Source organism: Schistocerca nitens, chromosome 7 (assembly GCF_023898315.1).
Source record: "Schistocerca nitens isolate TAMUIC-IGC-003100 chromosome 7, iqSchNite1.1, whole genome shotgun sequence".
Classification (NCBI taxonomy): Eukaryota; Metazoa; Arthropoda; class Insecta; order Orthoptera; family Acrididae; genus Schistocerca; species Schistocerca nitens.
In genome coordinates, this window is record NC_064620.1 from 322,986,196 (window position 1) to 323,013,914 (window position 27,719).

General features: G+C 43.0%; 1 protein-coding gene across 1 annotated transcript in view; it reads right to left on the reverse strand.

The window, feature by feature from the left end:
- LOC126195600 (kinesin-like protein KIF26B) overlaps window positions 1-27,719 on the reverse strand; it is a 279,531-nt gene that overhangs the window by 101,491 nt on the left and 150,321 nt on the right. Inside the window, exons 5-6 of the mRNA XM_049934226.1 lie at window positions 22,395-22,586; window positions 1,501-1,683 (exon numbers count right to left, since the gene is read on the reverse strand). Of these exons, the coding sequence (XP_049790183.1) occupies window positions 1,501-1,683; window positions 22,395-22,586 (375 nt within the window). The remainder of the gene's footprint in view (window positions 1-1,500; window positions 1,684-22,394; window positions 22,587-27,719) is intronic.

The window sequence follows — 27,719 nt, forward strand, 5'->3', positions numbered from 1 at the left end:
CAATTAAAATTGCTTCACTGACAAGTCTCTCTCTCTCTCTCTCTCTCTCTCTCTCTCTCTCTCTCTCTCTCTCTCTCCGTCCGAACAGGCCCCGAAGGGCCGACCGACCACCGTGTCATCCTCAGACGATAGGCGTCACTGGATGCGGATATGGAGGGGCGTGTGGTCACCAAACCGCTCTCTCGACCGTTGTCACTTTTCATGACCGGAGCCGCTACTTCCCGGTCAGTTAGATCCTCAATTAGGCTCACAAGGGCTGAGTTCATCTCGCTTGCCTATAGTGCTCAGTAGATTAAGACAGTCACCCACCCAAGTCATAGCCAAACCCGACTGCGGTTAACTTCGGTGATCTGACGGGAACTGGTATTACTACTGAAGTAAGGCTGCCGGATCACCAAAAACTAGGCCCGTAAGCTCTCCACTGGGATATGACACAAAAAATTCAATTTAGGGGGTCTCGATGCAACAGTACCATCTGGTGGGGATGAGATGACTCACAGATGAGCACTGTATGTGCGTTCACATTTCCACTTTGGTGAAATGTCACCACTGAAGACACGACCCAGGAAAAATTTTCTACTAGCAATTTCTAACGAAAGACACATTCGAATGCGCACAAGTATACAGATAAAATTGTTTGAGTTGCTCTTTCATTTGACGAGTTATTTATAGCTGTAAATTGACTGTAATAAATGTTATGTTAACCGGGGACCTAGAAACGACGGAGAGGCTCCGTCCCCGCCGCAGCCGCAGTGGTCCGCAATCCCACGACGACTACCGCAGTCCACTTCACCCCTCCGCCGCCCCACACCGAACCCAGGGTTATTGTGCAGTTCGGCCCCTGGTGGACCCGCAGGGAACGTCTCACACAAGACGAGTGTAACCCCTATGTCTGCGTGGTAGAGTAATGGTGGTGTACGCGTACGTGGAGAACTTGTTTGTGGAGCAATTGCCGACATACTGTAGCTGAGGCGGAATAAGGGGAACCTGCCCGCATTTGCCGAGGCAGATGGAAAACCGCCTAAAAGCCATCCAGAGACTGGCCGGCTCACCGGACCTCGACACAAATCCGCCGGGCGGATTCGTGCCGGGGACCAGGCGCTCCTTCCCGCCCGGAAAGCAGTGCGTTAGGCCGCAGGGCCAACCGGGCGGGCGTAATAAATGTTACAAAGCATTAAAACCCCGATATTCATTTTGAAACATCCAGTGTTATGAACTTCTCAAGTGTTTTCGAGAAGTCGAGGTCCAAAGTTTTATGAGCTTGTCTGGCGCCAGCCGTCCAGTAGTGGAGTTAGCACAACTCGCGTAAGATGAGTGTAAGATACTCCAACCAAAACTCTGGTCGCTGTACTGACCCCTGTAGGGTGGCCTCAGGGAACATTTGCTGTGGGCCTGTTAGGGAACAGAGACTGTGTGTGTGTGTGTGTGTGTGTGTGTGTGTGTGTGTGTGTGTGTGTGTGTGCGTGTGTGTGTGCGTGTGTGTGTGCGTGTGCGCCTCACCTTGACCCCTGGATGCGACGCGGTACTGGTAGAGGTGCAGACGGAACAGCATGAGGGCGCCCGGCGTGCGCTCGGCCAGCGCCTCGTCCAGGTAGAAGGCGGCGCGCTCTGCACTGGGAACCCGCAGCTCGCTGGTCTCTGGGTCGTCGCTAAGCAGCACGCCGGGTGCCTGGTCCACGTCCGCTGCAACACCACACCACAGTCACGTACAGTACAGGTCGTTCTGCCCGCTGTCAACTCGACTTCGTACAAGGCAAGTCATTTCTTTTTTTATTTATGCACTTATTTTGCTGTTTGGGACCACGATAACAGATGGCAACAGAAGCACAACGGATATTAGAGGAAGAATTTCTTAATCTGTAAGATATCTGGCTCTAGTAATCAAGCTTACTTAATTGCTGATCTGTAATGACCGAATCCTGAAAGGCTGCAAGAAAAAAATCATCTAAGTATGAATATTAGCTGCAACTTAGGCAGAGGTGCACAACGCAAGCCGCTTATAACAGTCCATTAAGAGGTTATACCCATTGAGAAACCGCTGAATTCACGTGGAACGATTGAGGATTGGAGGTAAAAGCGACGCAGTCACGTATCATCTGGGAGTAAACAGCCTCAAACGCCAAGCAAGGCGGAGTCTGACAGAGTTCGAGTGATCCAACAGCCGCCTCGGATGGACGAGCCTACAGCAGGTGCTATGTAAGTGGGCAGTCAGACTCAATTAACTTTGAGCACAGGGGAGGACATGCAAAACTTGGCTGCACGTACTTCTGCGCTCGGGTTATTTGATGTCCATCGTACATTTGTCTACACGTATCAATGTCTGTACGTCACTTACACTGTGACAAGTACTCGGATCTAAGAGTTCCATTAGAACCATAGAATTTGACACCTCCATGATTTGTGATCTGTTGTACCATACATTACTGCGTTTACCCGAATCTTAACAGAGCTACAGGTCGGGGTGGCCATTTGTTCTGGTAATTGGTCATAAGTCTGATCTATGCTCTACAGTTATTGAAGTTATAAACCAGTGTCTGTGATCTTCTGTGTGTTCGTTGCAAACACGTGGAAGATCAATACGAAGCAGATCAGTAAACGAAGCGCAAGTCTCGTTTCCCCTACCGTCACCATATCTACATTTTAGTCAAACATCCCAGTCATTCTCCATTGTCTCCAACCACAGAGATCTGAAAAATTTCAGCTTGACCCCGCCGCGCGTGATCAGCCGAGCGGTCTCAGGCGCTGCAGTCATGGACTGTGCGGCTGGTCCCGGCGGAGGTTCGAGTCCTCCCTCGGGCATGGGTGTGTGTGTTTGTCCTTAGGATACTTTAGATTAAGTAGTGTGTAAACTTAGGGGCTGATGACCTTAGCAGTTCAGTGCCATAAGATTTCACTCACATTGTTTCAGCTTGACCCATTCGCTGTTTCACTTCGATACACAGCCGCTTGCGTGACAAGAAACGGATGACCAAAAATCTCGCTTCACCTCTGGTCTCAGCATGGGCTTATAAAGTAAGTATATGGCAACCCACGTCGGGTTACGACAAACCAAAGCATGCTAACTACCGCAGAAGGCAGTCGTGATCATTGGAAAGTATTGATCAGTGTTTGCGACCATGGATGGCAACACATGTCGTTTGCACGCGGCACCACAGTTTAGTGGGGGCCTTTATTCAGTTGACGCGGCACCTGCGGAGCGATTCTACCCTCTGAATGGCTAATGGAGCGCTGGATGGATACGTTTGTTTTAAGGATGTGGAATTCATGGGTGAAATTTTTCCGGCGGCTACTGGCGGCCCATCGTCTTTCGCTGATATCCAATGACGGTGGCCCACAGATAATGGCCGCAACGAATTCACCCAATAACTCCACTTCTTCAGAATAAGCATGGGAAAACTCTGTTTTTATAAGTGAACGGGAAACTAGTTTTTATAATTTTCAGTTAACTAGAGACACCAGGAGATCCCAATAGAGAGGTAGAAACGTTTGACTGTATAAGACGAAATCTAACGAGGAGCATGAGGTGGGCCTACAATACCAGTGATAATTTGCTGCCTGCTCGACGCGTTCGGTACCAACTGATAGATCCGTTTCTCCCTTTGTGCACTTGCCCTTATGTTCGTCTGACCGATTTGTCACTGTTACTTTGCTAGTTCCTATAACTATATGACTTTCTTAATTTTTTGAGAACCTGACCTTACAATTTAATCGAAAATTTTCTATCCTCTAGTGTTTTTTACAGCGACTTTTGAAGTTAAGCGTGTGCAGGCATTTGCGTGCAGGTAAACAGCAACAGTTTAAAATTGTAGAGTAGTCACACTTTACATGTCACAAGTTGCAGGTAATTTTTTTTCGTGTTTCAGTCGACAAACACGAGCACCTTGAGAAATTACGTAGCCGAGGGCCACACGTTACAAATATCGGGCAGTGCATAGCGCCGCGGTCATACATTTGACAGCTCTGCAACTTTAATTTTTACTTTTGAAGTTTATAGAGCAATTAGTAACGAAATTCTAGACGATTGTGTTAATCCACATATAAATAGGATGTGGAGACCGAGCTACACTCAATGGCATGCTGTTCATCGTCTTCCCAACGTCCCGAAAAAATTGGAAGTTAAAATCCAAGATTAAGACGATGTTGATCGCCCATTTCCACAGCAGGACTTGATCCATCACGAATTTCTACCCGAGGGAAGCGAGGAAGTCAACGAGCATCGTGACACTGACCATCGGTTGGTCTCTGCATATTATTGGTAGCGTCAGGTCTCACCTCCCGTAATGATGCGGATATCCGACGACGCGTGACCATGGTGCTTCGTGCGGTTTCACAAGAAGTGGTTGCTGACAGTTTCCAAAAGCTTCACAACCGATACCGGAAGTATGTTGTAACTAATGGTGATTACTTTGAAGGCCAGTAAAGATATTTTGTTTTCTTTGTTTTCGAAGACCATTTACCGAACTTTTCAAACGCACCTGGTAGCTTGTATTGTATTGTATGTTAACTGGGGACCTAGAAACGACGGAGATGCTCCGTCCCCGCCGCAGCCGCAGTGGTCCCCACGACGACTACCGCAGTCCACTTCACCCCTCCGCCGCCCCACACCGAACCCAGGGTTATTGTGCGGTTCGGCCCCCAGTGGACCCCCCATGGAACGTATCACACCGGACGAGTGTAACCCCTATGTTTGCGTGGTAGAGTAATGGTGGTGTACGCGTACGTGGAGAACTTGTTTGCGCAGCAATCGCCGAAATAGTGTAACTGAAGCGGAATAAGGGGAACCAGCTCGCATTTCTTCCAGGCAGATGGAAAACCGCCTAAAAGCCATCCACAGACTGGCCGGTTCACCGGACCTCGACACAAATCCGCCGGGCGGATTCGTGCCGGGGACCAGGCGCTCCTTCCCGCCCGGAAAGCCATACGTTAGACCGCACGGCCAACCGGGCGGGCATCTTGTAGCTTTCTTGTCCGTATTTTCAGGTCATCTACATTTTCACTGATTAGCACTACTTCCTCAGGAAAGGCAAGTACTTTCACTCTTATTATTATGTTAATTCCCTGTCCTGCTTCGCTTGCTGCATCCAGTTTTTCCTGTATTGTTATGTTGAAGAGGAGTGGTGATTTTCCATCTCCTCGTCACGCTAAGGTTTTTATGTCTAAAACCATGCAATATTCTTCTTCAACTTTCAATATCCCTTTCGAGCCTTCCAGTGTAAATTTATGATGATTTTTAATCTGCTTTGGTATTCCAAACCTCTCCATTTTTGTCCACAGTTTATTTATGGAGTCATAAGCTTCCTTAAAATCAAAACGCGGTATTGTCGTTCTTTTGTTTTATTCCCAATATTTTGATATGGCTTTTTTAATTCAAATAAGTGATCAGTGGAGAATCGATTCATCATAAATCCCGCTTGTTTCTTACCTAATGCCACTTTCAAAAATGATTCCAATATTTTCTGGAGATTCTTACTGAACACTATGCAGGCTGTGTTAATTATTGAGATGTCTATAATTTCTGCATTCTTGTTTATCGCCCTGTGTGTGGATTGTACTATGATTTCTTCTTTCTACTCAGCTCGCACTCTTTGTTCGTTCCAAATGTTGGTCACGAATTTGTATATTTGTCTCGTAAGTCCTTTTTCGGTAACTCAGTTGTTACTCCATCTCACCTTGGAGCTTTCCTGTTTTTTTGTTCTATTAATGGCAGCAGTGTATCACAAATTTTAAACATATTTATAGATAATTTGGTTTACTGCATTTGTAAGGCAGTTAGTTTTCTCTGAAACTGTCCACTAACTTATTTCACAGTAAATTCCCTTGGTTAAGTAATCGTTCAATTGCACTGCTCTGTAATAGCAGAGCTGGGTTAGCGTCGCCAGCGGCAGTATTCATTTCACTGTTCAGTTTCCTTGGCTTTCCTCAGCAGTACGGTGGAGGTTTCCAAGAGTTGAAAACTTACAAGCTGACTTCACGAGATAAGAATCCTTTTAAGAAGAGTTGGCCATGATAAAGATGTTAAGCCGTGGGCAGAGTCGCAACTTCAGGTAGCCAGACCCGCATGCGCGTCTATTCTCGTCCTCCAGCGGGACATGGAAAGCGCTTTTTTTCTGTCGAAATAAACAAGAAATTTTTCGCAGAAGGCTTTTAGCAACATAAGAGACCTCTAGTCATCTGTGGCTTTCCGGAAGGCTTATGGATTTTCGTTATGACGCCTTGAAATAACGTTTGATACAAATTTCCGGAATCCAGCTTTCTGTACGGGTCATACGATATTTTCTGGAGACCATGCGTTTTTCCCTTGTGTCTCCGGACCCCGTGCTTTTCCGCTGTGTCAACGTGCAGAGAATTTTATGGTTTCTTTTCAGAATAGTGCCATTGAGTAGGAGATAGATTCTGTCTTTCTCCACAACCCAGACCACTACTGGCTCAGTATAGCAAAAAATTCACAAAATTTGCAAGAGTAGGAGATTGTTTAACACCTTCACTTGAGTGTTACTGGATGGCACTCGCATCTTTGCCCCCACTGGCCAGTGATTTTCTACTCTGACGAAAAAGGGCACACAGCAATCAGGAGGAGTAGGACTGCTGTCTGGACTTTTGCAGAGCACACACGGTCAAGTGTTTGTAGAGTAAACACTTGTTACTAGTACAGGAGAGGTAACTGATGATGTAAGCCTTGTTGCCACTACAAGAACATCTGTACTTGAGCATTAAGTACGAGACGTCTGAATCTAAAACTCCAGTCGCTCCAGCTGCCGTCCTATATACTCGCACTCTACGCTCTTGGTAAGACGAGTCTCTTTTGCATCCGTGGTAGCCGTTTACACTTCAAGTTAACTTGCTGATTTCAGGAGATTACTACCTGATTTTAAAGCGATGGATCCAGCTTGTTGCTTTCAGTGCGCACGTTGGCAATCTTACGGTGTTCGCTCCTATCTTTCCGTGTGCTTTCAGTATTTGACTAGCAACTTACGCAGTCACTGGTCGATTCCGGGAATTATTAACGCAACTGTGTTTGATCGGTTTCGCATCCCTTTGTCAATGGTTCTTTTTAATATATCAGTGGGTAATTTTCAAATCTAAAGGCAATCAATTTGATTGTTTTGGTAACTATTTGTTTCCATTCGTCGCGCGGGGTAGCCACGCGGTCTAAGGCGCCTTGTCACAGTCCGTGCGGCTCTCCCCGTCCGAGGTTCGAGTCCTCCCTCGGGCATATATGTGCGTGTGTTGTCCATAATGTAAGTTACTTTAAGCCAGAATATGTAGTGTGTAAGCTTACGGGCCGATGACCTCAGCAGTTTGGTCCTATAAGACCTTACCACAGATTTACAAATTTTTGTTTCCATTCAGTCCTTGAATATCCCTCCTCCCATTGATATGTCTGATTGGTGTGGTACCCACTGGTTTCACGTTTAATTGGGCCGCCCCTAATAACAGCCATTTAAATAATATGTTTCCGTTGTGTGACAGTATCCCTGTTTTAAATTAATTTGCATGATCCTTTGGGGCAGTGCATTACTCTGTTGGTCAACAGAATTTGATGATATGCACCATAGGGGTATGCACCCAGCCATAACCGACAACCACACGTCGTGTACAGGTATGATATAATGTATTTACTGTGTTTATGGGGCTGATCATGTTGTGTAGGTAAGAAGTTGAAACCCCGTTCAGAGTTGTGTGGTTTGGAAGCGAGCACACACTACCCCACTTCCTGTACTTACCGCTCCTAAAGCGGTAGACAGTAGAACATAGCACTTTACCTTAGTGGCTGCATGAAGGCGTCGTTGGTCTGGTGGCGATTTCCATTATCAATGACCACTCTAATTTTAGATGGTCAGATTGTGACAACTAGCGAGTAATTAGACCGAGGACAGATTTTTCGATTAACTGCTAACATTACAACGACCACCAGGTGCCTGCAGCACTCATTTAACTATCTGCACGTGGCAACTAAACGATAGGAGCATGCAGTCTGGAGATGGACTGTACCAGCCATGGAACGCGCCTAGACTGCAGAAGAAATCAGGTCCGAATGACGTAGAGCCGTTTCTGTGGATGTTCTGCAGAAAAAGGCCGACTGCCGAAGTGTCTACTTTTCATGGTCAACTTAACAGTGCTCATTTTCACGGTTTAGGAGAGTCGACGAAGTTAAGTTAGGTAGGCTAGCACTGCTTTCCTCGAAGATGTGAGTTTGAACGTGGTGTTATAGTCGGCGCACGAACGATGGGACACAGCATCTACGAGCTACCGATGAAGTGGGGATTTTCCCGTACGACCGTTTCACGAGTGTACCGTGAATATCAGGAATGCAGTAAAACATCATATCTCCGATATCGCTGTGGCCGGAAAAAGATCCTGCAAGAACAGACCGACGACGACTGAAGAGAGTCGTTCAACGAGTCAGAAGTGCAACCCATCCGCAAATTGCTGCATATTTCACTGCTGGGTCGACGTTCAGTGTGCGAACCATTCAGCGAAACATCATCGATATGCGCTTTCTGAGCCGAAGGTCCGTTCGTGTACTCTTGACGACTGCACGACACAAAACTGAACGCCTCACTTTGGCCCATCAACACAAACATTGGACTGTTGATGACTGGAAACATGTTGCCTGGTCGGACGCGTCTCGTTTCAAATTGTGTCGAGGGTATGGACGTGTACGAGTATGGAGAGAACCTCATGAATCCATAGACCCTGAATGTCAGCTAGGGACTATTCAAACTGGTGGAGACTCTTTACTAGTACGGGACGTGTACAGTTGGATTGATATGGGACCACTGACACGTTTAGATACGACTCTGAAAGGTGACACGTACGTAAGCATCCTGCCTGATCACGTGCATCCATTCATGTCCATTGTGCATTCCGACGGACTTGGGCAATTCCAGCAGGATAATGCGACACTCCACACATCCAGAATTGCTACAGAGTGGTTCCAGGAGCACTCTTCCGAGTTTAAACACTTCCGCTGGCCACCAAACTCCCCAGACATAAAATTATCAAGTACATCTGGGATGCCTGCAGGAGTCACAGTGTCAGTTCACTGCAGCACTAGTTCAAACATTAGTCGAGTTAGTTCCACGTCATGGTGCGGCTCTTCTGCTTGCTCGCGGGAGCCCTACACGACATTAGGCAAGTGTACTTAGTACTTTTTTTTGTGTGTATTAGCAGCCACGAACCGCAAAATTTATGGAGAACAATCGTGTACTGTGATGTCATCACTGTCTATTTGATTTTATCGTCTGCACCTACAACAAACATAAAATCACAAATAAATTACACTTAATACACTTGTTTGGACTCTGCTACTCACTCCAACTGCCATCTAGTGGCAGCTTCAAACTGGGCAGGTCAGACTGTCCAGTATAGTCTGCTCCCTGTCGGAAGAATTTGCAACCTATGTGCGGAAGTGGATCTCCCAGGTCCTTTGTGCGCGCAGGTAGGATTAGCCGTTGTAACGACCGAGCAGGTAGCTGCGAGACCCCGTAGCGGACGGGCGTGTATGTCTTCCAGCTAAGCCAGGAGCCGCAGTTGGCGCGCTGCCTGTGCAAGTTGTAAAGTTTAATGTAATAAACACTTATACCAGACAACTTGTTCCGTCTAGTTATTGTGAGTGGAAACAAGGGGAGGACAGTAAGTCCTCTCGCACTGTACATTCGCACTCCAATGTGCCACCACGGGAAGAAGAGCCCGCGCGCACAAAAAATGGCTCTGAGCACTATGGGACTCAACAGCTGTGGTCATAAGTCCCCTAGAACTTAGAACTACTTAAACCTAACTAACCTAAGGACATCACACACATCCATGCCCGAGGCAGGATTCGAACCTGCGACCGTAGCAGTCACGCGGTTCCTGACTGAGCGCCTAGAACCGCTAGACCACCGCGGCCGGCCCGCGCGCACATTTTTTGGTCCTCCGGACCGGATACAGTGACCACGCGGAATTTACGTTCGCGCGGATTTATTTTCCGGTATTTGTGAACTTCTAAAAAAACACGTGTGAGCTGCGCACGTTATCGGTTTCGTTGTTGACTGCTATCAATCGTCCCAAGGCCTGTTCGGGACTTCGACAATAACAGCCGTAACAACGGCGATCGGGTACATATTTGTGTGCATTTAATGTGTCTCTAATTCAAATTCGAGAGGCACAGAAACGTGTCGGTGCCAGCATCACCGGTGACGTCACGTCCTGCTCCCGCCGAAACTTCGCGCCGTCGGAGACTGCAGCGCCTACCAGTGCCCGTGACGCCGCTGCTGTTCCAGTCCGTACTGCCTCGTACTGCCTCTGCAACGTGGTAAGTGCAACTGTTGGCTTCCTGCTATCATCTTCCTGGTCCTAAAATGGAGCCCTCAGAGAAAACAAAATTAGTCAAGCAGAGAGGTGTAGCAAAGGCCGCTCTCGCGCGCTTAGCGAGCTTTGTGCAGTCTGCAGACAGTGCCAGCATCGAAATGTTGGAATCAAAAATCATCATACAGGGATACATTTTTGAGTCTCATTATGAATAACAATTCAATTGATGACGTTCAAAAACTTCACTACCTGAATTCGTCTTTGCGAGGTGAAGCTAAAGACCTTTTGAAACATATACCTGCCACAGCAGGAAATCTATCGATAGCCTGGGGACTTATTACGCAGAGGTATAATAACCCAAAAATAATTGCAGCCAGACATGCTAAGGCTTTGTTGGCCTTGCCTACAGTCACCCATGGCGCAGCGAGCGTTTACAGGCAACTAATTAATCATGTATGCAGCCATTTGAAGGCCTTAGAAGCTCTCAAACCTGATGTTCCACTTCATGAAGTTATTCTTTCGGAAGAGATTCTGTCAAATATGCGACTCACGGATCGTCATGAGTGGGAGGTAATGATGTCTGGGTCAACATTCACCACATTAAATCAACTAATAGATTTTTTGGAAACAAAATGTCAGGCCCTTGAGTTGATCAGTTTCAGGGGTACCACCTCAAGGGATTCGCAAGGAAATGCCAATAATTCAAATCAAACGAGACATGTGAGGAGGGCTCATCTCGCTAATGCTGATACTGAGGAATCATGTAATTTTTGTAGTGAACCTCATACTATCACTAAATTCAAAGGGTTTCAGGCACTAAATGTCGATGAGCGGCGGGCATATGTGACAAAAAAATAAGCTTTGTTTTTTGTGCATCCGCTCTGGTCATTTCTCGACTAAATGCAGGATTTCTCCATGTAAGACCTGTAAAGGAAGGCACAACATACTGCTCCACAACCTGCTGAACCAAGGAATGGGCAGAATAGTGAACCAGGAGGCCATTCCTTGGCCCATCAAGCTATGAACGGGAAGGCAAACATCCACTGTAATGTTTTGTTAGCAACAGCTGTTGTCAACATTAAAGACAGCATGGGTAGACGGCAGGTTTGCAGAGTTCTGCTAGATAGTGCGAGTCAGCTATCCTTTATATCTAAGGGAATGGCAGAGAAATTAAATCTGAAACGAAGTAAATATTCGTTTCCTGTGAAGGGTATAAACAATGCCTTTGCAGCCTCAGTGTCTTACACTTGTGATGTTGAGCTGTCGTCTAGGCTCAACGGCTTTCATATCAGAACCACTTGTGCTATCGTAGATCATGTCACCAGTGACCTACCAGTGAGCAAGACACAAGGTTCTGGAGTGTCCCATGTAATCTTCCGCTTGCTGATCCAGAATTCAACAAGCCTGCCGCAGTAGATTTAATTCTTGGTGATGAGGTTTACTTTGACGTTGTTTGTAAGTAAAGGCTGGTGAAACCAAGTCATCCCTCACTGGTCGAAACAAAATTTTGCTGGATTTTGTCTGGTAGGATGCCTTCAGCTTCATGCAACATGCCTCGTTCTACAGTGACCTCGTGCTTTTTTAGAGGTGACAATTTAGATGCCAAACTGCAAAGGTTTTGGGAGTTAGAGGAACTGTCTACGAAAACGATGAGTAAGCAGGATAAAATATGTGAGGCTCACTTTCAGCGCCACACGTCACGAGATGAAGAAGGGAGATTTTTGACTCGACTACCAATGAAACCTGACTGTAAATTCTTAGGCGAATCATGACAACAAGCATCTCGGAGATTGGCGCATCTTGAGAGGAGGTTTAAAAGGCAACCGAATCTGCAGAAGGAATACGCTGCATTCATGCATGAATATGGTAATGAGATCGCTTTGCTGATGGCCAGTTCCCCTATTCCACATAATAGCAAATTAAGGGACTTGCACCCGTTTGTTGATGCCGAAGGTATTTTACGAGTGGGAGGGAGATTAATGAATGCTAGTGTACCATATGATGAGCGCCATACTATTATCGTACCGCCTATGCATCATTTGACAAAAACTCTCATAATACGTGAACATGAAAATCTGTTGCACTCTAGGTCACAACTTTTGTTGGCTATGTTGCGTAGGAGGTTTTGGATCCCCAATGGGCGTAACACAGTCAAGGTAGTTACCAGAAAATGTTTAAAATGCTTTAGGCTTAAGTCCAAGACAGCAGTTCAACTCATGGGTCAGCTACCTGCAGCTAGAGTAAACCAGTCTCATCCATTCCAGCAATTTGGAGTAGATTATGCAGGCCCTATTGCTGTAAAGGCTTATATTGCTTTATTCATTTGCATGGCAACCAAGGCCACCCACTTAGAATTAGTTAGTGACTTGGTAACAAGTTCATTTTTGGCCGCCCTCAGGAGATTCATTGCAAGAAGAGGGAAACCTTCTCACATGTACAGTGACAATGGCACCACATTTGTAGGTGCAATGCAGTGCTGACATTTGAAGAACTGACTACTGTGTTAATTCAGATAGAAGCATGCTTGAATTCAAGGCCGTTGTGTCTTCTCTCTTATGACCTAAATTCTCCTGCTGCTCTCACTCTTGGTCATTTACTAATCGGACAGACCCTTTGTGCTCATCCTGAACCCTCTGTCCTTGAGGTTCCCGCCAACAGGTTGCACAGATGGCAACTTGTGCAGCAGTTGCATCTGTCCTTTTGGAAGAGGTGGTCCACAGAATACATACATGATCTGCAGCAACGCAAAAAATGGACATCGGAAGCAGCTTGGCAACCCCAAATCGCTGATCATGTGCTGGTCAAGGAGGATAATTTGCCTCCCTTGGTGTGGAGGCTGCGTGTCATTGACCAGCTGTTTCCCGGTCCTGATAACAGTGTGCGTGTGGTAATGGTAAAAGCTGTTAATGGACATATTAAGAGGCCCATAGCAAAATTGTGTCCCCTACCTAAGCAGTGAATCAGTTAAGTGTTCCCTCAGATCTGTGTAGTGGTGTATCTTACAGAGCCACTGCCAAATTGCCATTTACTGGAATAACCTCATAATTCATAAAATCAGCTTGGGAAGCTGTGGATGTTTCTTGTGGACTAACTGCTGCTAGTACTGATTTCATGTTTTTATGTAGTATAATATTAATACTTTATTGTTTTGTGTCCTGCATGTTAGTACCCATCATGTTTCACATGCAGCATGACAGTGGTGTTTTGGTGATGTGGGCATCCCAAATGTTAGTGTATTCATGTTGTATGTGCATTGATATTGTGTCTAGTTATATTTTTATTGTCTACTTGTTTTGGTTTTGTTGTTTGTTATAATTTTTGTTATTTGTAAAATGAGAAACTCATTTTAGAGTGGGAGTATGTTTAGACTCTGCTACTCACTCCAACTGCCATCTAGTGGCAGCTTCAAACTGGGCAGGTCAGACTGTCCAGTATAGTCTGCTCCCTGTCGGAAGAATTTGCAACCTATGTGCGGAAGTGGATCTCCCAGGTCCTTTGTGCGCGCAGGTAGGATTAGCCGTTGTAACGGCCGAGCAGGTAGCTGCGAGATCCCGTAGAGGACGGGCGTGTATGTCTTTCAGCTAAGCCAGGAGCCGCAGCTGGCACGCTGCCTGTGCAAGTTGTAAAGTCTAATGTAATAAACACTTATACCAGACAACTTGTTCCGTCTAGTTATTGTGAGTGGAAACAAGGGGAGGACAATGAGTCCTCTCGCACTATACATTCACACTCCAATGTGCCACCACGGGATGAAGAGCCCGCTCACACAACATTTTCGCAGAAATATCTTCGATAGCCTCAAAGACTATTTGGGGGTAATCACCCTAATCCCCCACTGGAGAGAGTGGCATCATATTGTAGCGGTGAAATCGATTGCAAAGAATGCAAGACCTTTAAATACAGCTAAATGGTTCCTTCATGGTCATATGAGGACGAATCATGATATTGGAATAATCAGTGTCAGTTCTCGAAAAGAGGCTTGATGGGGGAAGTGGTCAGTACTGGGTTCTCGGCTTGCCCAACGCAAACGTCAGGCACTGGTGGTGTAAGTAGGCTGTTTAGGTTTTTTTATTGATAACACCACCTCAGTATGAAAATCACCGGCTGTGCCGTGTGCAGTCTGTGGCTGCTTTGCATTGTTGTAATACTCAACCATTGTAGTGTTAGGCAGCTGGCTGTGAACAGCGCGTAGCGCTGGGCAGTTGGAGGTGAGCCGCCAGCAGTGGTGGATGTGGGGAGAGAGATGGCGGAGTTTTGTAATTTGTCATGATATCAAGGTAAATACATTGTTTGTTCTCTATTAATATCTTTCATTTGCTAACTATCCCTATCAGTAGTTAGTGCCTTCCATAGTTTGAATCTTTTATTTAGCTGGCAGTAGTGGTGCTCGCTGTATTGCAGTAGCTTGAGCAGCGAAGATTTTTGGTGAGGTAAGTGATTTGTGAGACGTATAGTTTAATGTTAGTCAGGGCCATTCTCTTGTAGAGAATTTTGAAAGTCAGATTGCGTTGCGCTAACAAAATATTGTGTGTTGAAAGTCAGATTGCGTTGCGCTAAAAAAAAAATATTGTGCGTCAGGTTAAGCACAGTCCTGTGTATAATTATTAAAAGGGGACGTTTCATATGGCGACCCTGCCAGGATACCTCACTGGAATCTTCTGATTTTTTCTTGTAGTTTGTGCAATTAGTGTAGATTTTGTTTATTGCTAGCGCGTAATAGTAGAGAGAATCTCCTTTATAGTTGTAGTTTTTCATTGTTGTACAGTAAAACAGTTGTGGCATGCATGTAGATTTGCACCAAGTATTTCGCAGCTGCGCTTGCAATTAACTACATATTATTTTCAGTGCTATGTTAATGTGTTCTCTTATTTTTGCTCTTCAAATTGTGTTTTTCTGTGTTGTCGTGTGAAATACTGTGACAATAATGGCGTTTGAAAAACGTAATACTAGGCTCCAAAGTAAACTGCGAAATGACAGTGAAAACGAAAGCAGCATGTTAGCGCCACCGAGTAATGAATTAACTAATGTTAACAGTAGTAATTTGGTAATTGCGCATAGGGAAATGGAGCGGGTTGCAAACAATGGCGTAGACAGTGAAACAATTAGTGAGCAGGGAAGCATTATCGATCGGTCGGTCGGCAACAGCTCGCCTCAGGAATCCGAAATGACAGGACACAATTTCGCAAATACTGTAGATTCAGGTTCTGGGTCATCACCGTTTTCTCAAATGAGTCAAGACACATTTTCTGCTTGTCAAAATGTGAATGTTGTCGGTGAAAATGCACTGCCAAAAAGCATAGAGAAACAGATTCCAGACACTAATACATTATTATTGCAATTAATGCAACAAATGGAACAAAATCAGAGACAAATGGAACAAAATCAGAAAGAAATGGGACAAAAGCTTGAAAAATTAGACACAATGGAACAACACCAGAGACAAACACAGCAACAGTTAGACGCAATGGAACAAAATCTTCAAAAGTTAGACTCATTGGAGCAAACTCTTGAACAAACACGTGAGGATTTAACTAATGAGTTACATCACATTGAATCGAAATGTCAAAAAGTCTGTAACGACGTAAAAACACAAATTTGTGAGCATTTCCAACCTATTTTTTCGCGTCATGAAAATGCACTACAGAATCACGAAGCAGCCATAAAAGAACTGCAAACTACTGTTCATGAAAATCATGAGACCTTACAAGCTAAATTTGACTCGGTTGCATCTACCGATTCGGTTACGCAACTTGCAAAAACTCAGGAAAACTTGAAAGACACAATAGATTCGATTTCAACACAAATGGACAATCTGAAACTTGGTTCAGAAAAACACACTGAGGAAATGTGTTCACTATCGGAGAAAGTAGCCGAACTTTCGGATCAGTTCACTAACTTATCTACGAAGGTAGATGATAATCTGAACGACACAAAACCGGTAGTCTTTAATGACACAGAAGTGAGCGAACAAATTAAGAAACTGAAACAAAATCTGAATCAAATTAATACGCAACACCAAAGAGAAATCCGCGAAGTACAAGATCAGCTGACACAGGTAATACAAGAATTACGTATTTCAGAGGACACTCGCGCCCCAATACGGGAAGAGGGACATAGAAATACGGAAAAGCCGCAACATAATAACACAGGGCATTTCGGAAGTTATGAAAGAAATTGGCAATGTGCACCGAATTTTGAGATGGAACCGCCGACACGACCTAACAATGACAGATATGCTACTCGCCGACACGATGATTTTGACTATAAGCTATTTATTACTACACGTAAATTCAAAACATTTAAGAACTCTGGCAACGACATTCATCCACAAGCATGGCTCCATCAATTCTCTCATTGTTTTCCTCCCAACTGGTCATTGCAGCACAGATTAGAATTTATGTGTGGCTACTTAGAGAATGAACCAGCTGTAAGAATGCGATCGGTCATTCACGATTGCCACAGTGAAGGAGAATTTTACCATGCCTTCCTCTCAGCATATTGGTCTCAAGCCACACAAGACCGAGTAAAACATAGCATCATAATGATGAAACGTTTCGAACAATCTGAATTTTCCAGTATTATGAAATATTTTGAAGACATGTTGCATAAGAATCAGTATCTTTCAAACCCATACAGCCCCTCAGAACTCATCCGAATTTGCTTAATCAAACTGCCTGAACATTTACGACATATTATTTTGGCAGGACGTTGCAAAGACGACATTGAAGCATTTCAAGGACTCTTACAAGAACTGGAAATTGACACTGACAATCGCGGAACGCACGAGCACAACAATTACAGATCACATCCGTCGCAATTCCGCGATGAAAGAAATAATAACTGGACGCGACAAGGCTATTCTCACAACACAAATCGTGACCGAAACAGACACCACCCGTATGACAACCGTTGGCAGAGTAGTAATAATTACAGGGAAAGATCACCTCTCCGCGGTAATGACTATTACAGAGACAATCAGAGAAACAGACAATATGGGAACCAAAACAATTATTATTACGAGGGACAGAATAACTTTAGACGCAACGGTCCAGCGCGCAGTTACGATTCAGGGAGAAATTCTCCACCACGTGAAGGACAAGGAAGAAATTATGAAATCTACCGACATACCGACAGACCTGAATTGCATCAGAACTGGCGGGATTCAAACAGAGCAGGGCCCTCTCGTCACGGTGAATTTGTAGAAGCTAGGTCTCCTAATCCCAATAACGACGCGCGCCAACAAGGGAACAGACAATGACTCGCACCGCAGGGAGCCACGTGCGCCGGCTGGCTCCGAGAAAAATAACACAGACGCTAACCTTGAGAAAAATTCCAGTATTCTTTATCGACGTATACCACTTGACAATTGCGTTAAAGTTGAAACTCTGCGTACTAGGAAGAGCAAAGGTTTACACCACATTTCACACGTAAAACCGTTTATTGAAAGATAATCTGCTTTTTTTTAATGCAACATTTTGGTTTACTTGCAAATACATTATGGATTCAAGGTGGTTTCTGAGAGATACCAGATGATACAGGGGTTAGTTTATGTGACAGCTACACGATGTTATCACGACGCTACTAATGAGTGACAGTTTACAATGTTGCTTTTGAGGTGTTTCTGTTTTATATTTGCACAGTTTTCTGAATTCTTTTGGAAAGAAAAACATGTTTTATTAGTAACTTTTGTGGTATAGCTACAATGAGACAGCCTTTTTCGTGGCACAACAATACGTTACAGGACAGTACTTTCCTCATCACGGCAATAAGCGTAATAACTAAGATATCTATATGCAAAGCATTTCACTTTTGTGTATCATGAGGTAAGTACAGTGACTTTTGTGGAACTCAGCTTTCGGAGGATGATATCTACGACACTTACACAGAGATTATCGTACAACAAGACGCACAGTTTAGCGCTACAGGACACATATTTGAGTGATTAATTTTGTACTTAAAACATTTATTTTTAAAGATTTTTGAATTACAAAGAAAGTTTTCCGAGATATATTTCATTCCATTGTTGTAATCTGTAACACCTGAGGGTATAATTACATTTATCCTCAGGGGGGTACACGCTTACTTTGTGTACCATGTGTTTGGCACGCACAAGGAGCCCTAGCTAATATGGTATTTGCTTATACAACTTTACACATCGGTACCATATTTCTCCAACACATAAATTACACAGCTATCTGATTATTTACCTGAGAGAGACAAACATTTTTTTTACTACATTAGTGACAGACGTTTACGTAATTTCACAGTTGGATACCTTCACACTTATGAAATTGTATTTTCTCTGTACTTTGTGAACTGTTCATATTTTTTCGGAACCATTGTGATACTATGAGAGCTTTGAATGATGTGTTTGGTATGGGATTATGATTTTTAAAGTACGTTTGAGGCAGATGACACTTTTGACATGAGCAGAGAATTTTTTTTAGGTTTTGAAATTAGAAAGCTACGACGATTTTGAGAGTTGACTGAGGTGTTATGATGTTATTTTTACGGCGACGATGTGTATTATGTTGTTGAGGTATGTTTATTATCAATGAGATGATGCTATATGAGGAATCTGATTATGATACGTATGTTACGATGAAATATTGAAGTGTCGACGAATATATATATGTATAATAAGGTAAGGAGTAATGAATAGTGGATAGGAACTCTGCTTTGTGGAAAAGGATGTTGGAAACTAAGAATCGTATTTTAGAATTATGAAATGTGTGTAAATGCGTGAATGTATCACAATGCCGACGAAAATTTTTTGGACACTGTTATATTCATAGGATTTTGTTTTTACAGATTTGCAACGCTAATTCTTGACCTGTGAAACATTTTTATATAAGACTGCCATTGTAGTGGAAACTGCTGTCGTAAATATTTCCGTACGAAAGTTAAGAGACCACCTGCATGTAATGCGTCGCGGGCACCCACCTGGGCGACAGCCGCCTGAACAAAAAGAAAAAAAAAGCCATTAGCCTTCCAGCGGCACAGGTAGAAAAAAAAAAAGGGGGGAGGCCATTATAATCGCTATTGACATTCTTTTGTAGAAAGCATCGCAAAAACGACACGGTCGAACTTGAAAACATATGATTACACTGGATGCCTAATGAAATGACGAGAAATATTTTTATGTCTATACACCTGATTATGACTACTGTCTCTCTAGTTGAGAGATTTTTCTACTAACTTATGAAATACCTCATGACTACTGAATGATATTTTTATGCTTTGCTTTGTACATAGTTGCTTATTTCATTTGATATCTAGTTTCTAGCTGCACTGCAGCATTTGTTCAAATAAAATTTTGTAGATGTACTAATATAAATATTTTCTGTCTACAGATCGAGTAAATAATAATTTAAAAAACAATGATGGAGCAAAAAAAAAAAAAATCATTTACCTTCACAGGAACTGCATACATAATTTTCTTTTCTAGTACTTAGTAATTTTTTTGTAGAATTAGTTTTTGTGGTGCACCACTTTAATTACTTAGACATTAAGATGTGATTATAGATTTCCCTTATCTGCATTGTTATCTTTAGTGTACTATTTTTTCTGCTTGAGCTATGTCATATTTAGGTATAAGTTGCTGCTGTTTGCCAGGCATAGTGTTATTGAATTTGATTTTGTATTATTCTGTTAAGCCAGTTTTACTAATGATTTATTTTTATATTTTTATTGTTTGCTGCACATTGCCTTAGATTAGTTGTAATATTACAATTGCTTTGCTAATTTCTTAATACTGCTTGCTTCGCAAATCTGCGTTTTTTTTTATTGCTGTTTATATTAATTGTTTTATGTGATGCTGCATTGCCTCATCCCTTAGTTTAGCATCTGAGCTCAGTAGATATAAGTTAGCTTAAGAGGGGGTAGCCTATAAGATAATGAGTAGCGATTAATTAAAAAAAAATGCATTGAGAAGCTATACGAGTAAAGTACAGAAAGCAGGTATAGGTAGGATTTTCTTGGGAATAAATAATGAGGTAAGAAATATGTGAAATAAATACAGAAAGCATGCTTGGATAGGATTTTTTTGGTAGAAGCAAAGGTTGAAATAAGACGAAAGATCTATGGAATGAAGTTTTGGGTTGGACTGCAGTACCAAATGTTACACTGAAAACAAACCCTGTCCTTTCCTTTTGTGTTATGCCACTATGTGTTTGTGTACCCTTGTGTATTTCTTTTCTTCCTGTCTCTGTGTAGTTTCATAGAATTTTTCTTCTTCTAATACTAAGCTACATGAACTATGATGAGGAATACTGTTATCCTCAAATATAATTTGCATTGATAATATGTTATTTACTTTGTAAACATGTTTAAACAGTATTTGTTCTGTTTTGTTTTAATGCTCATGTGGAAGTTGATATTCCAAAAGTTATTCTGATCTTTATGTATGTACTTATGTCATTATTTTTGTAACACTGATGTATATGTTTATTTCTATTCTTTTGTAAAGCCCCTATTACTACGAATGTTATCTCTACTATTATGTTTTTAATGATGTATTTTGTACCTTTGTAATTGTATTCTTATGTTATAAAATTGTAATTGACACCAGGTCATCAAATTAAGTAACTTGTAAGTTACATTTCACTGCACACGTTTCTATTGGTCATAGTATATGGACAATATGTGAGGAGTAGGGACTGTTAGTGTTTGCACGTGTGTTAATAATTCAGCAAGGGACTGGATAACAGCATTGCTTGTTCTAAGGACAATTCCAACAACTTTGTGAGTGCACAAGTGGTGGTTATGGACTTGTTATATTATCCGCAAGACTCTTCAATGGTGATTGTGTACCTGCACAGTCACAACAGATGGCTGCTGGCCATCTCTACAAGGACTACAGTGGGTCTGCGCCTCTGGTGGCCCACCAGTACCATTATCTCTACAAGGACTGCAGTGGGTCTGCACCTTTGATGACTCACCAATACCATTATTTCTACAAGGACTGCAGTGGGTCTGCACCTCTGGTGGCCCACCAATACCGTAATCTCTACCAGGACTACAGTGGGTCTGCTCTGTGATGACCTACCCACCAATACTCTTCAAAACTTCGACTGACTCTGCTGTGGGTTTGCTCTCTTGTGGCCTATTACCTGTCAGCATGTCGAGAGTCAGCACTGTCTTTCCGTTGGAAGGACAACGATACTTCTTCAAGACTGCATGGAAATCCACTACTTCCGTGTGCATTTTCTTTTACTGCTCAGACTTTGAGAAAAACACTGCAATGTGATGAATGATCAGAACTGTCTTTATGGACTGTGAGAAAATTTTAGCTTTTGACCAACATTGTATCAATAAGTGTGTGCATTTGATTTCTTTGTTATTGTAATTGTGAAAAAAAAAATTTTAACAAATATGTATTGGCCAGTGCCCAACAAAATTTGTAAAATTTTTTGTGGGGAGCATGGGGGCTATGTAAGTAGGCTGTTTAGGTTTTTTTATTGATAATGCCACCTCAGTATGAAAATCACCGGCTGTGCCGTGTGCAGTCTGTGGCTGCTTTGCATTGTTGTAATACTCAACCATTGTAGTGTTAGGCAGCTGGCTGTGAACAGCGCGTAGCGCTGGGCAGTTGGAGGTGAGCCGCCAGCAGTGGTGGATGTGGGGAGAGAGATGGCGGAGTTTTGTAATTTGTCATGATATCAAGGTAAATACATTGTTTGTTCTCTATTAATATCTTTCATTTGCTAACTATCCCTATCAGTAGTTAGTGCCTTCCATAGTTTGAATCTTTTATTTAGCTGGCAGTAGTGGCGCTCGCTGTATTGCAGTAGCTTGAGCAGCGAAGATTTTTGGTGAGGTAAGTGATTTGTGAGACGTATAGTTTAATGTTAGTCAGGGCCATTCTCTTGTAGAGAATTTTGAAAGTCAGATTGCGTTGCGCTAACAAAATATTGTGTGTTGAAAGTCAGATTGCGTTGCGCTAAAAAAAAATATTGTGCGTCAGGTTAAGCACAGTCCTGTGTATAATTATTAAAAGGGGACGTTTCAGTGGGAGCGACAGCAAAGCAGCGATTGCAGGGGGGGGAGGGAGAGCCGTGGCCAGTGTAAGCAGCAGGGCAGGCAGCAGTCGGCAGACTCACAGGTGTCGTGCGAGGCGAGCAGGTCGGCGACGCGGTCGTCGTGCAGCTGCAGGGCCGACACTCGAACCGAGAACCGGGCGCCGCTGCGCTGCTTCTGCTCTGCGATGGCGCGGAACAGCCACGAGATGGCGCAAGGGATGACGCCCAGCGAGGGCGCGTCCTCCGGGCTGCCCACCATTGTGCGCGACTTGCCTGCCGGGAAAACAACTTCCAGTTACATCGTCCACAACACACACACACACACACACACACACACACACACACACACAGGGACCTGTTGTTGTTGTTGTTGTTGTTGTGGTTGTGGTCTTCAGCCCTGAGACTGGTTTGATGTAGCTCTCCATGCTACTCTATCCTGTGCAAGCTTCTTCATCTCCCAGTACTTACTGCAACCTACATCCTTCTGAATCTGCTTAGTGTATTCATCTCTTGGTCTCCCTCTACGATTTTTACCCTTCACGCTGCCCTCCAGTACTAAATTGGTGATCCCTTGATGCCTCAAAACATGCCCTACCAACCGGTCCCTTCTTCTTGTTAAGTTGTGCCATAAACTCATCTTCTCCCCTATTCTATTCAATACCTCCTCATTAGTTACGTGATCTACCCATCTAATCTTCAGCATTCTTTTGTAGCACCACATTTCGAAAGCTTCTATTCTCTTCTTGTCCAAACCATTTATCGTCCATGTTTCACTTCCTTACATGGCTACACTCCATACAAATACTTTCAGAAACGACTTCCTGACATTTAAATCTATACTCGATGTTAACAAATTCCTCTTCTTCAGAAACGATTTCCTTGCCATTGCCAGTCTACATTTTATATCATCTCTACTTCGACCATCATCAGTTATTTTGCTTCCCAAATAGTAAAACAAAATAGGGTCATATAACTTCATAACTGATTGATTTTCTAAGCGAAGTTGATCACAAGACGTAACAATAAACTCTATGAAACCATACACAAAAATTTAAAGAAAGCAGTCCACATCGCAATAAATTATTCATATTTAATGTCTTAAACAGTAGCTGAGGCGATCGAGGCAACCGCTCGCCGGGAATCCAGGTTCGAGACCCCGTCCAGGACAAAAATTTCAACTATCGTTTTTGAACTTATTTCAAAGCACGAATGCGGCTAATTTCGTTGGTTTCTCTTAATTCACAATGACATAGCAACATTCGTTGCGTAGTGCGTGTATTGAAAGGGTACAGTACTGCCCGACATTGAAAATAGGTACAACATACTTCATTATTTTTGTCAGAACAACACATTCTTTTGTAAAATAACTCAATTTCAGATAATACAGCGAAGCCGGATACGAGTGTGGGAAAGAATGACAATTTATTTATTTAATTGATCACATGTGCACTCCCACAAAATAAATCCCTACATCCAGTTTGGTGAGATCTGTGAAATGAATGAATGTATGGTCGTCTGCTAACCGCAGATAGTGAATGTGAATATATGATCCTCTTTGCGACGATCCTTTGGTGGGACCAAAGAGATGAAATTTACCTGAGCTTTGAGCACCTGAAATGTGGGTGACCAATACGGTAGCAAGGTGCTCCCCCACTTCGGCAGAGGTGCGAGAGAACCAGAAGAACGGCCATATTTCGGCACTCTGTCTCTGGATCTTGTGCTGTTAAGACCTGTCTTAGGTGTGTTTGTATGAGGGACGACAGGTACAATCAATAGCACAAGTGTGGGCCACATACAGAAAAGGGATAAATGTTGATGTTGTATGTGTAGAAAACTAGGGTGTATGATTTTTACGTTTTTTGGAACAAAGATTCTTTTATTACCAATGTATCTAACAGATCATACATGTAATCAATGACTATTTAAATACTGTAAGAATATCCTTTGTAATGTTGCGAGATGCACGGAAGGGTTTGACTGATTGGGTGTTGTAGCGCTGAGGGGCTACACAGAACGCGCCCGTACCATGTAAGCCAAGCTGACGTCGGCATGGGAGAGGCGACAGAGCTGCGGCACTCCCCACTCCACTGCTGGTCGGGGTACACTCCACGCGCCCGCTACAGCAGGTCAACGGCCTGGGGCGACACGCACGTACCACTGGCCATTCATAAGTTCTGCCACCCTTACGACTGGGGAAAGTATCCCGCGGAGGCAACAGCGGGTGGTTTCTACGGCTCGCGCGGCGGCGCCACGGCAGAATGAACGACGCACGGCAGAGTCCGGCGGGCATTTTTTACCAGCAACTTTTAACTAGTACTGGACTGTGGAGCCGTGAAACAAGATGACTGCTAGTATGTCTCCATAAGGTGGAAAGTGAAGTACTGATGTTTCCTCGTTGTGAGTGGTGGAAAAGATTTTGTCTTTAGCAGACAGGACGATTGTTTTGTTTTGTCTTGACCACTGAACGGTGGGATCCATAAACTTTTGGCAGTGACTTGTTAAGTGTGTGTTGTGAATTGCATGTGGGATGCTTGGTATACTTAAAGAGGACAGTTGTCGTTTGGTGACTAATTATTGTATGAACGCAAGAAACTAAAGTGGGACATTGACATTTGCATTTGTAGTAGGAGACATATCTTTAATTGGTGTGGAAATAAGTGCTGTTTGTTGGAACTTACGACTTTTAATTACACCATGAACTGAAAGGAGAGAACCATGGGTAATAGTAGTTGTAGGGCCATTTCTGGACGACCAGATTCGGGTGGATGGTACTCTGAGAGTGACTATGACATTTGTGTTTAATGTGAGGTACAGTTTACTGTTCAGTTCGTGTTCAAAATGCCGATTTGAGTGACCTAAAGACTTTCGTCCGGGTAACCATGGGAGAGCTTTGACACCGAGACAGTGTTTCTAGGGAACCTGTCAGCAACTTTTTTGACCCCAAGAAAATCACAGAATGAAATGATTCCGTGTGACTCGCAAGATAGGAAATAATGTATTTGTATTTGTAATTGTGTAAATTTTTTTTATATGTTTCATTCCTGAAGGGACAGCAAGTGTAATTGTATTTCATTAACATTTGTGTTTAGAATAGTTAGTGTTTCTTTTTTTGTTTGTTCTGGGTTACCAGTTCACGTAGCATGTTTATTAGAATATTTGGTACAATGATGCTTTAATTATTAGCCAGTGGCGTAATACTAACGTAGCGGCTCTTGTTGCATTGGTCAGTAAGGTTGTCACAGAGGACAAGAGTTTGCATTGCACAACAAATATCGGAATTAACTGATGCATTTTGATGTCGTGGACAGTAATGACCTTGTTGGTGTGTTGACTGAAGCCACTTATTTTCACTATCACAGTGGTGATATTTCACATTAAAGTGTAACGAAGGCTAGTCGAAATGCAAGTTCTTGTCGTCTAAATGTGTAACAACAGAGAATTGAGCAGAGAGTAAGATACGAGAGCTACTGGTGGATTCAAGCACTTATTGCTAACTATATATTGCGTGTATTGATCAAAGTTGATGGATGACTAGCTCAGCAGCAGGTATTTGTACTGGTGGACAAGGATAAGGTTAAACTCACAGTCAAGTAGTGGTGGCAATTGCTTAAATGATGATAGTTAATGAGGTATGACATGATGTCTTAGATGAACTATATTACGTAACCAGTATGTAACTTGTGGTATATTTCATTGTTTTTCTTCTCAGTTTTATTTCTCTGTAGGTTTGATGTATATTTTAGAGTACTGATATGGAGCCTGACATTATACATGGAACTAGTGTACGCAATTTTTTCTTTTGTTGATTTTGTTCTGTATTTAGACATTGCCGTGTAAAGATTATTACAACGCAATTTATGAATGTCGGATTACTTGTTCTGTGTTTGGACGGTGAGCTATTTAAAATTTCATGAGTACAATTAGTATTTTTTTTATTTGTCATAGAATTAGTGAAGTTTGGATTACTCATAAAAATAACGAAGATCCCAGTAACTAAGCAAATTTATATGTCAACATTATTTTTTATTTGTATGATGTAATGTTTTATTTGTCATGTGGATTGTTGTAAATTTGTATGTGTACGCTACTCCGGATTGTGGAGAGTACAATAATACAACAACTGTGTCAATAATTTGGTAAAGTAACAGCATTTGGTCGTCTATTTGAGGTCACCAGGGGCTAAGATCTCCTCCTGGTTATTTTGATGACTTGCTACGTTTGTTCTAATACAGCTTTCTTAAAAAAATGTTCGGAACTACCCTCGCATTGCAAGGATAGTACTGTGCCATTTTTTTCTGCATGGGTAGCCGGTGGTGAAAGGGTACAGTACCGCACGACATTGAAAATAGGTACAATACTTCATTATTTTTGTCAGAACAACACATTTTTTTGTAAAATAACTCAATTTCAATTAATACAGCGAAGCCGGATACCAGTGTGGGAAAGAATGACAATTTATTTATTTAATTGATCACATGTACACTCCCACAAAATAAATCCCAACATCCAGTTTGGTGAGATCTGTGAAATGAATGAATGTATGGTCGTCTGCTAACCGCAGATAGTGAATGTGAATATATGATCATCTTTGAGACGATCCTTTGGTGGGACCAAAGAGATGAAATTTACCTGAGCTTTGAGCACCTGAAATGTGGGTGACCAATACGGTAGCAAGGTGCTCCCCCACTTCGGCAGAGGTGCGAGAGAACCAGAAGAACGGCCATATTTCGGCACTCTGTCGCTGGATCTTGTGCTGTTAAGACCTGTCTTAGGTGTGCTCCGTAAAGACAAAAGAATGGAGACATGGTATGCATGTGGAATATTTAAGAGCAGTTTGAAATAATAATTTCTCTATTTCAGGAACTTTTGTGGGGAGAATTAAATGTCAGGCAGGTAATATTAATGGGATCATAGTAATCTTCGGAAGTGACCAACGGTCACAATGAAACCACGTGTAGCAATAAGTTGAAATACTTCCGTGTGCTTAAGCTGAATTACTAGCGTGTATACTATAAGTTGAAATATTTAAGAAATGGCGTGTGCAGGACTTGAAATTAGATACGAGTACTTCCACGTGGTGAGTACTGTGTGAGTATCAATCTGGGTATGAGACAAAGTATAGAGAGAAGTACTCGTCCATTGTATCAGTTGAGGACTCGCGTGTGTGATGAATATATTCTTAATATTACTTTGCGTGTTATGTTTCCGTGTGACGCTTGATTCAAACTCAGAGAGAAGCAAGGTGAGTCAGCCGTCTATCCAGCAACGCCACTTGGGTTGCATTGCACAGGAAGACGTGCATATATCGCCAGAGTTCATAGTAGGAAAGTAGAATTACGAAGTGGGGCAGTGTCGTGTGAAACTGGGATAAATACTAATTGAAGTGGGAAAGCTGAAAGTGATAAT